We start from the raw sequence: 10,876 nt of genomic DNA, 5'->3' as shown, positions 1-10,876 counted from the left end.
AGCAGTTGCCCTGCCAGAAACTTCTCAGCTTAGACCTTGTTTCAGCACTTTTCATTCCCTCCAAACTCGGCCATGAGGCCACCCCGTCAGCTTCAGGCTCCTTGGGGAACCTTGGTGGGCTCTTTCAAGAGGTGTTTGTGGTTGCTTCTGAAAAGCTGAGTACCAGTTTCTGTCTGTCAGATGGGAGGGCGGATGCGCAGGTTTTGACACCTTCCGCCTGGACCCTGCATCAGGTGCATAGATCGCAACCACAACCACAGTGTCTTCATAACTATCCTGACAGACTTATATCTGACAGGTGATGAAACAGAAACTCAAGGGAATTGCAGTCACAGACACAGTAGGTGGAGGTCTGGATGGGAACCCAGGTCTCAATCCCCTTCCAAAGCCCAGACCTCTTCCTTGCCAGTACTGCGGGGGACAGACAGGCACGGGGAAAGAATGTACCTTTACTGCAGTGAGTCTCCCGATGCCTCAGCCCAGATCCATTAAATCAGAATCTTTGGGTGTGGGAACCAGACACTGATGGTTTTAAGGGCGCCCAGGTGGTTCAGAGGGGCAGAAAGGGCTGCCAAGCCCTGCTTTACTGTAACTGTAAGAGGCACATCGCCTCCTCCAGCGCTCTCCAGGTGCTCCTTTCACAGAGTAATCCTGGTCACGAAACCAAAAATCAAAACCGAGCCAGTGGTGTCTAATTCCCCTGCTCTGATCAACACAAGTAGGGGGAGGGTCGCCGGCCGAGCTCGCCTCCGCGGGGTTCAGGTGCGGCGCTGCGGCAGGAAGCCACCCCCTCCGCTCGGCCGGTGCGCGGGGCTGTTGCGCCATCCTCCTCGACTTTCGTAACAGCACCCTGGGACAGCCGAGAGACAGCTCCAGGGCGAGTTCCTCAAATGTTTTCCTGCGTTGTCGGGACCGTCCGCGGTTCTGAGTCATGTGCAAGTGGGAAGTCGCACTGACACTGAGCTCGGCCAGAGGGAGCCGAGCCGAGAGCGGCGCAGGGCTCGGGGACTCGCAGTGCGTGCGGAGCGCGGGCCCCTCGGGGATGGGGGCTGCCCTCCGCCCGCCCGCCCGCCCGCTGCCCCGCCCCAGCCGTCGGCTCCCGGCCAGCCCGCCCGCCCGCCCGCCCGCCTCTCTGGGAACATGGGGCATTAGCCGAGGAGGAAGCATGCTGGCCGTCCGCTGCGCGCTGCTGACCGCCCTCCTCGCCGCGTCTGGGACGGCGCTGGCCTTGGAGGGCTGCCCCGCGCTGGGTAAGGGCTTCGGGCGCTTCCGGAGGGCTGGGGCAGCTGGCGGGTGGGGGAACCGAGGTGGCTGCGGTAGACGCTGGGCGGCGGAGGGAGGCAGGGGGCGGTGACGGCTCCCCCTGTCCCGGGCCAGCTGGGGTCCCCGCGGCACAAGGTGCGGCCCCGGGCTCCCCGAGCTGTCCCCCCGCGGGCGCTCGCTCGCGCGCCCCCTTGCTGCGTCCTGCCGCTTCGGCCCGGCGCGCTCTCCCCGTGACTTCTCTGCCTCCGGTAAGCTCTCTGCGATCCTCGTACAGGACGTGGTGTATTCTCAGCAACCCGATCCTCGGGTCTCCTTCCCAGTGCCCCCAGGAGTCCTTACACAACTGCGTCCTGGGTTACTTTAAAAGGAGATGCCCTAGCGGAGTGGAATTCCTGCCCCGGGCGTCCTTTATGCCAGCGCCGCCTTTGCCCCTCAGCTTTTGGAGAAGGCATCCCGCCTGGTTCTCCCCTCGGAGCCCGGGTGGATGACAGTGCCCTGACCGTGAAGGGAGTGACATCATGGGCGCTGAATCACGGACCTTCCTGCCGTTCGCTGCCTGCACTTGCTTAGGCAGACACCGGCTCTAGCAAGCCCTGTGCCTCAGATCTGGGAATTTAAGCCAAGTAGGAGGTTTGGCCAGGGGACTGAGACGTCTCGAGACTGGCACACACTGGACTCCACTTTCAGACGAGAGAAGGAGGGGTGAGGCAGAGGGCACAGGGCACTTGTTGCTCCTGTGGACTGTAACATGCCGCTGGCTGAGTCCTCTGGCCTCTGGCGGCATGCCCTGCAGCGCGTCTAAGGCTCTCTTCTGGAGGACCCTTTCTCCAGAGGTCTATTTTAGGGTCTGAAGGCTTCTTTGAGGCCACAGTGGAAAACCAAGGGGGCAGCCGGCAGGCTTCTGGGAATAGATGGCTGGGGGCCGGTGACTCTGGCTTTCACTGCTAGATCGCACTGTGCCCCTTCCCTGGGTGAACACCTTCAATCATTCTTCCCTGCTGGAGAGAACCAGGGGCTGGTGTGCCTGCAGCTCCTTTTGCCTTCTGAATGGTTGTGATCTTTGTGCTTCAAGGAGGAAAGAAAAGGGATTCCTTTTCACAGCACATGTTTATAACCCCAACCGGTAACAGGGGCTGTGGAAGGCCTCCTGTGCTTTACACACATTCTCTGCTCGATCTGAGTGATTCTTTGTTCCAGAGAGGAGGCCAGCATTTAGAGAGGTTGGGTCGGGAAGTTTTCAGGCCGGCTTGGTGGAGGCGCTGTGCTCCGATGTGGTAGATCCCCAAGACCTCCAAATGGAGAACTAGCCCGGCAAGCAGAGCTGGGGGTGTCTCGAGGACAACTTGGCCATCACCCCTGGCTGACCAAGTGCTGGTCAGAGGAGGCCAAGGGAAGGGGAGGCCTGGGTTTGCCCAGTGCTCTATCAGAGAGAGGCAAGGCAGGGTTGAGGCCTGGGGCACCCAGCAGGGAGCAAGCCTTCCCTGCCTGCCTCTGTTGCTACTCACACCACCCCCCAGGGCACCTGCCCCAGGGAGGTTACTGCTGTAGCTGTTGCTTCCTTTTTCTCCTAAGTGGCTATAAAGCACTGCAAGGGCGGTTGCAGTCAGTTCTCCGTTTTCCTGGTGCTCAGGTTGGTTGGGCGAGGTGGTCTCAAGGCCTGGACAGCCTTGTGAAAAAGGCAGAACTGAGAGTTTGGGGAGGAAGTGAAAGCCCTCCCAGTTCAGAAGGAACATGCAGAGAGGTAGAAAATACCCAGCTCCCCTCCCACACCCACACAGAACTCAACCCACAAACTTGAGAGCAAAAATAAAGACATTGTACAGGAAGCATGGAGCAAATGACTGTGAGATATCTTGCTTTGGAGAAGTGAGGGGCCGAGCTGAGTAGCAGAGGCTGGAGTTGGTTTAGAGGGGAAATCCGCTGGCTCTCCTGGCTGTGGGCCCTTATAGCCAGGAGGCATGTTTTCCTTGGGATCAGCCGCTGCCCACACATCCGAGAGCTGGCAGGGCTGCGCAAGTGAACTGCTGTCTAGGGGCCTGGACTAGCTGGGACGTAGGTGTCAGGTGTGGAAGGCCTGGACATCTGTGACTGAGGTTCCTCTCGCCTTCTGTATTGCAAGACGGTGCACAAAACAAACACCTACACCTTGAAATCTCAAAGTCCTATCTTAACCTCTAAACTTCCCTTCAGGGCAGCCTCTTTCAGTTCCAGTGCCTACCTGCATTCCTCAGTCAGTTCAGTTCAACCACTCAGTCGTGCCCGACTCTTTGTGACCCCATGGTCTGCAGCACTCCAGGCTTCCCTGTCCGTCACCAACTCTCGGAGCTTACTCAAACTCATCTCCATCGAGTTGGTGACACCATCCAACCCTTCTCCTGCCTTCAATCTTTCCCAGCATCAGGGTCTTTTCCAGTGAGTCAGTTCTTTGCATCAGGTGGCCAAAGTATTGGAGTTTCAGCTTCACCATCAGTCCTTTCAATGAATATTCAGGACTGATTTCCTTTAGGATGGACCGGTTGGATCTCCTTGCAGTCCAAGGGACTCTCAAGAGTCTTCTCCAACACCACAGTTCAAAAGCATCAATTCTTCAGCACTGAGCTTTCTTTATACTCCACCTCTCATATCCATACATGACTACTGGAAAAACCATAGCTTTGGCTAGACAGACCTTTGTTGGCAAAGTAATGTCTCTACTTTTTAATATGCTGTCTAGGTGGGTCATAACTTTTCTTCCAAGGAGCAAGCGTCTTTTAATTTCATGGCTGCATCCTCATCTGCAGTGATTTTGGAGCCCCCCAAAATAAAGTCTGTCACTGTTTCCATTGTTACCCCATCTATTTGCCATGAAGTGATGGGACCGGATGCCATGATCTTAGTTTTCTGTATGTTGGGTTTTAAGCCAACTTTTTCACTCTCCTCTTTCACTTTCATCAAGAGGCTCTTTAGTTCCTAGTCCCACCCTAAATCAATATTTCTCAAAAGGCTCTTTCTGGGTCTATTTGAATATAAATTGGTGTGTGTGTCTGTGTGTACCTGCCTGGGTGCCCTCGGAGTGGGGAGTGGGTACTTGACAAGAATGCTGATCCTTGGCCCCTGCCCCAGATTTACTGAAGAGAAATATTTGGAAGTAAGGCTCAGGAAATGTCCTTTTCAACAAATACCACTTGTGATTAACAAATTTGAGGATGGCTGGCTAAACGGTGCGACGAAGAACTGGAGGAAGGCCTTCCGCGCTTCTAGCTTCCAGTTGCCGGAAATCCCTCCTGCTTTAGCTCTACCTCCTGTTGTGCTGTGCGCGCTTAGTCGCTCAGTTGTGTCTGGCTCTTTGCGACCCCATGGACTGCATGCAGCCTGCCAGGCTCCTCTGGTCCACGGGGATTCTCCAGGCAAGAATACTGGAGTGGGTTGCCATGCCCTCGTCCAGGGGATCTTCCCAACCCAGGGATCAAACCTGTGTCTCTCACATTGCAGGTGGATTCTTTACTGGCAGAGCCACCAGGGAAGCCCGCCTCTTGTTGACTCTGGCCCAGATGGTAAAGAATCTGCCTGCAATGCAGGAGATCCAAATTTGATTCTGGGTTGAGAAGATCCCCTGGAGAAGGGAATGGCTAACCAATCCTGTATTCTTGCCTGGAGAATCACATGGACAGAGGAGTCTGGCGGACTACAGTCCATGGGATCTCAAAAAGTCGGACACAACTGAGCAATGAACACTTTCACTTGTTTTCACTTGTTTACTCACTGCTGAAAACGGTTATGAATCCTGTGAAGCCCTGGAATCAGCCACTCAGTGTAATGAAGTGAAAGTTGCTCAGTCATGTCCGACTCTTTATGACCCCATGGACTATACAGTCACCACCTAAAGACTGCCTAAAAGGAGTTTAAAAATGGTCAGGACTGAGGAAACCCTCTGTCCTGTCCTGCTTGGTGCCCGCTACTCAAGGACCAAGTTGTTGGGGGAGCGGGGTGGACCAAGATCCCGAGGCAGCAGGCCTGTGGATCCTTGCTGCCCATCACATCTCCGACCCTCTGCGTCTTGGCCTGTGGACTGGGTTAACAAATCCTCCCCTTACAGGGTGTTTGGAAGGATTACACAAAGCTGGTCCAGTTGCTTCACTTCCCCTCTGGTTCTCCTAACCCACCAGCCTTGCCTGCTACCAGCCCACCCAGTGAGCCAGAGCATTCCTATCACTGAATCTGGGCTTTTCCAGGTGAGGCTTAAAGATCTACATTTGTTCTCTCTGATATGGTAGCCACTTACTAAGTAGGGCTGCTTGAATTTGAATTAATTAGAATGAAATTAAATTTAAACTGTAGTTCTTTCGTTGCACTGGTCACACTTGGCTACCATATTGGACAGCAAAAGTACAGAGCATTTTGATAATTGCAGAAAGTTCTACTGGACAGTGCTTGGTCTTGAGTGCTAAGCAGTTTCTTCCAGAGATTTTCTGTTGCTTTTTATCCCTCTCTGGACCTTCTTTCCACATGAACACAGCTCATCTTGAACAGTTAATGGTTAAGGTTTTGGAGCCAGACTGATCTCTGCCCAGCTCTGCCATGGAGAATAATGTGAGCTTCAGCAAGGGATTTTTACCATCTCAGAGACTTGCTGTCCTCATCTGGAAAATAGAAATAATATACTACCTCATAGGGTGGTTATGAAGATGAAATGTGCTAAGTAAGGTACTACTCAGAGCACATAATGAGATCTCTAACACAGAGTGAGTGCTTAAATACATGTAGCCAATAATGAATTCATCTGAAAAAAAATTTTGAGCTCCTCTGATGTTCCAGGCACTATTCTAAGAGCTGTGGATACAGCAGTGAGCCAAACAGACAAAATTCCCGGGCTCACTGGGGCTTCATTCTATTAGGGATGTAAATTGAATATATAGTATGATACTAGTGCTAAGGAGGAAAGGGCTTCCCTGGTGGCTCAGATGGTAAAGAATATGCCTGCAATGCAAGAGAAACACAGATTTGATTCCTTGGTCAGAAAGATCCCCTGCAGGAGGGCATGGCAACCCACTCTAGTATTCAACCCACTCCTCCTCCATGGAGAATCCCATGGACAGAGGAGCCTGGTGGGCCACACACAATCCATGGGTGGCAAAGGGTCAGACACACTGAGCAACTAAGCGTGCGCGCACACACAGACACACACAGACACAGACACACACACAAGGAGGAAAAACAAAGCAGGGGATGGAGATAGGAACCATGTGTACAAATCAAGAAGGATGTGGAACTGATCTTTTTGAGGGGAAGCTGGGGAAGTTCTCACCACGAAGATGATGTTGGAATGAAAGTCTGAGGAAATCAAAAAATATTGAGGGATTCTTTATACTTCCAACTTGTGCAGGCAAATTCCTGCCTCTTTAACAATCTGGTCCTACCTGAGGGCCTGTCGAGTTCTGGAGCAGAGGGCTCTGTCGGGACACTTGGATGCCCCCTGCCCTGGTGAAGTTTGGGTTTGTCTCTGGGGAAGCCAAGCCTTGGTCATCAGCTCTTTAGACTCCAGGTGGACGGGGAGGTTCTAGATGTCCTGTCCTTAACTGTCACTGAGGTGTTACGTCTTTGGAAGAGAGTCCTTGAGGACCAGAGTTGTAAGATAGCAAAAAAAGAGGCTTTTAACTCTCAGACTCTGTTTGGTGAAGCCCTGGGGAGTTTCTTTGGGGTCATCTGTGTGCTTTACTCTCTTGTGCACTTGAGATCCAAAAAGGTCCAAAATCTCTGGTAGAGTCGGGGACTTTTCTGGCACGGTCCTGAGTTTGGCCTGACTTCCAGCCAGTCTGTCTCCCAATGCCTTCGTTCAGCTTCCCTCCAGCTTCCCTGCCTCCTCTAGTCTTGCCTCTCTACCCTGTGGTTAACAGCAACTGCCACCATCCTGGATGCTGACTGTACACCGAACTGTGCTCAGCTCTCTGCATCTATGATCTCACTTACTCTTCACAGCAACTGTGTGTGAGAGGGGTCTTGGTGCCTGGCATAGAGAGGGTGGGCTGTCGGGCTGCGGGTTTTGTCGGGGGGTGGGGAGGAGATCAGAAAGTTGGTTTTAGACATGTTGAAACTGAACTGTCTTTTAGACAATGGAGAGAAGATGCTGAGGAGCTGGGTATGAGTCCAGAGTTTGGGGACGCAGACTGAGTTTGAGGTATGAATTTGGGAATTGGCTGACGACAGAGGTTATGTCAAGTCTTGAGCATGGCTGAGATCACAGAGGGTGAGAATGTAGATGGAGAAGCGAAGAGGTCCTGGGCTGAGCCCTGGGCCACTCTGGCCTGGAAGAGGGAGGAGGAGACAGACGATGAGGCCAGGGAAGCAGGAGGGGAACCAGGAGAGTTGTCCTGAAAACGCAGCGAGGACAGAGCGTCAAGAGCTGGGAACAGTTTAGTGGTGTCGGACGCTGAGAGAGCAAGAAGACAGCCTGACCAGGGGACGTAGCCACCCTCAGGCCCTTGGTGACCTTGCCTTGATGTGAGGCATTTGGGCAAAGTGGTGGAGGCCTAAGGCGGACGGGAGTGGACTAGAAGGAGAACAGGAGGAGAGAAACAGGAGCCAAGTGGAGGCCACTCTCCTGAGGATTTTACCTGTAAAGAGGAGGAAAGAAATGGAGTGTTCGTTGGCTGGAGACGTGGGGTCATGAAAAGAATTTTTAAAAAGATGACTGAAATCTCATCCTGTTTGTATGCTGATGAAAATAATCTAGTAGAGACCAAACATAGACAGAGAATTGCTGAGGCAGTGTCCTTGAGTAGGCGAAAGGAAACTGAGGCTCAGAGAGGTTAAGAAACTCACTCAAGATGGCACAGCAAGGAAATGACAGACTGCGCTGAACCTTGCTCTTTCCACCGGATCGCGGGTCGCCCACAGCTCCCACCCTTCTCAAAGCTCGGAGACATCAAGGGCATCGTTTCTTTTCTCAATATTCTCAGAGACTTACCAACTCCATACACACTGATGTGGCAGAGACAGCTCTGATTTCGCCCCAGCAGTGTCCTTCATCAGTGCTTTTAAGAAGAACACTTAAGGCCCTGTGTATGTTTAAGCCGTTGCACTATAACCCCCTCCTCCCTGGTATACATTCATACCACTTTGGGTCAGGGAAATGTTTTATAACCCCATATCCCTGCAAATGAGCTTTCTGTATCTCTAAGCAAGGCAGCTGGGAGAGCAGAGAGAGAGAAAACATCTCAGGGGGCAGACAGTTCAGGCCTGTCTCTAGACTGCCCACTTACTAAATCAGCCAACCTTAAGCCAAGTCACTCTAAGCTCAGACAGATAGAGCAACACTTCTTGAGGCTGAAACAAACAAAATCAGGTGCTTGATTGCTGTTACTGATCTGAAGAGCCTATTTTGATGGGAGAGGCTGTAGTATGAAGACTTTCTCATAGAAAAGGGGAAAGACCCACCATTGCAGTGGGAATAATAATTATAATTGTTCATGTTTTTTGAGAGATTAGGTATGTTCTGAGAATAGTGCTAAGTTTTAACAGTTATCTAATACAACTCTCACAACAACCTTTAGAAATAATTATTATTGGGCTTCTCTAGTGGCTCAGACAATAAAGAATCTGCTTGCAATGCAGGAGACTGGGTTTGGTGTCTGGGTAGGGAAGATCCCTTGGAGAAGGGAATGGCTACCCTCTCCAGTATTCCTACCTGGAGAATTCCATGGACAGAGGAGCTTGGCAGGCTACAGTCCATCGGGTCGCAAAGAATCAGATGCGACTGAGTGACTAACAGATACACACACATCATTATTATTTCCATTTTTGGGATGGGAAAAGTGAGGCCTAAGGAGGTTGAGAAACTAGCCCAAGGTCACACAAGTAGTAAGTGGCTATCCAAGGGTTGGAACTTGGGTGTGTCTGAATCCTCTTAACTACTTTAGACAATGGACTAGGAAAAAGTTCATTTATTTTTATAAATAAAGAACTTCCTCTTTATTTTAATATTTTTTAAAAATTTATTTTTATTTATTTATTTGGCTGCACCAGATCTTTAGTTATGGCACACAGGATCTTTGATCTTCCTTGTGGTATGAGGAATCTCTAGTTGCAGAATGGATTATCTGCCGCATATGGGATGTAGTCACCTCACTAGGGATCAAACCCAGGCCCCCTGTGTTGGGAGCACGGAGTCTTAGCCACTGGACTACTAGGGGAGTCCCTAAAGAGCTTCCTCTTTAATTTTTGTTTGTATTTCATTATATGGACACACTGAATTTCTTTAGCCAGTTTCCTTTTGATGGACATCGTCTCTGGGCTTGTTTCCTGGCTTAGCCATTACGGATAGTGCTTCCCGGAGTAGGTTTGCATGTCCACTGTGTTGCCTAAGTGAAGGCACACGGGGAGCATAAATTCCTCGAAGGTGAATCTGTGGGTTGAAGGCCATGTGTGTTTGTGCTTTTGAGTGAGAGTGGGAGCTTCACCAATTCATACTCCCAGTAGCAATGAGAGAATGCCTGTCTCCACACCTCTGATGAAAACTTGTAATCAACCTGAGATGGTGTCTATGTGGAATTAATTTTCATTTATCTTATCTGAGTGCGGTTATACAGGTTCTTGCTTATTTAAGAGATATTTGCATAGCCTGTTTCTATGAGCTTCCTGTTCATATTCATTGCTCATTAAAAAAAAGAATTGGGTTGTTGGTCTTTTTCTTGTTTACAGGAGCTCTTAATATATTAAAGAATTTAGTCCTCTATGATATGAGTTTTGAAGACTTTTCTCTAGTTTGTCATTTGTCTTTTGACTTTTTGGTGGGGGTTAGTTTTTGCCATGCATATTTTAAAAAAATTGTAGTTGAGTTTATCAATTTATTTTATGACTTTTAAATGTTGTATCATGCTTAATAAGATCTTCCCTATGCCAAAACTGTTTTAAAAGATTCTTTTGGGGGGGCGGTGTGTAAAAAAAAGATTCTTTTTTTTCTGGTACTTTTAATAATTTTAATATTTAAATGTTTGATCCATTTAAATTTATCATGTAGTGAGGTATGGCTCTAACTTTTTGACTCCTGGTTGTTACCTGATGTCCTTTTTTGTAGTTTGTTGAATAATCCATCTTTCCCTCATTGATTTTAAAAAGTCACCTTTAAAATCTACCAAATTACTGTATATTCTTGGGTTTATACTGCCTGATGGAGACTGAGTATTTCAAAAATTCTGAGGCCTAATCGCCTGGGTTTGTGTCTAGGCTGACTCCGAATTAGTTATGTAACCAGCCTCCTGTAAGATAGGCTGTTGAGAAGATCAAAGTAGGTCATCCATGTGCATACTTAGAATAGCACCTGTATATAGCCAACACTCAAATTAAGCTATTTTAAAATAATTGTGGTAGATACACATTGCGTAACATTTAACATCTGAGCCATTTTAAGGGCACAGTTCAGTAATGCAGGCTAAGCTCTTTGTGGTTCCTGTTATTTCTGAACTTTCTCGTCTCTGTAGTTTTGTCCATCTGCTCAAGCGCCTGTGCCACGCTGTTCTCATCACTATAGCTTTATAATATGCTTTAGAGTTTTGTAGGGCTAATCCTTCTCTTAGTTCTCTGCTTTTTCAAAATTGTCCAGGCTATCTTTGCTTGTTTGCTTTTCAGTTTGAACTCT

General features: G+C 49.7%; 1 protein-coding gene across 1 annotated transcript in view; it reads left to right on the top strand.

Moving 5' to 3' along the window:
* Nucleotides 1–1,120: 1,120 nt before the first annotated feature.
* Nucleotides 1,121–10,876, top strand: part of IL6R (interleukin 6 receptor) — a 53,934-nt gene continuing 44,178 nt past the window's right edge. The window contains exon 1 of the mRNA XM_040230441.1: nt 1,121–1,250. Coding sequence (XP_040086375.1) covers nt 1,166–1,250 — 85 coding nt within the window. The 5' untranslated portion in view covers nt 1,121–1,165. The remainder of the gene's footprint in view (nt 1,251–10,876) is intronic.

The sequence above is a fragment of the Oryx dammah genome, unplaced genomic scaffold (genome assembly GCF_014754425.2).
Source record: "Oryx dammah isolate SB20612 unplaced genomic scaffold, SCBI_Odam_1.1 HiC_scaffold_28, whole genome shotgun sequence".
Classification (NCBI taxonomy): Eukaryota; Metazoa; Chordata; class Mammalia; order Artiodactyla; family Bovidae; genus Oryx; species Oryx dammah.
Note: the sequence above shows the minus strand (reverse complement) of the source record. Positions and strands in the feature narration are given on the sequence as shown.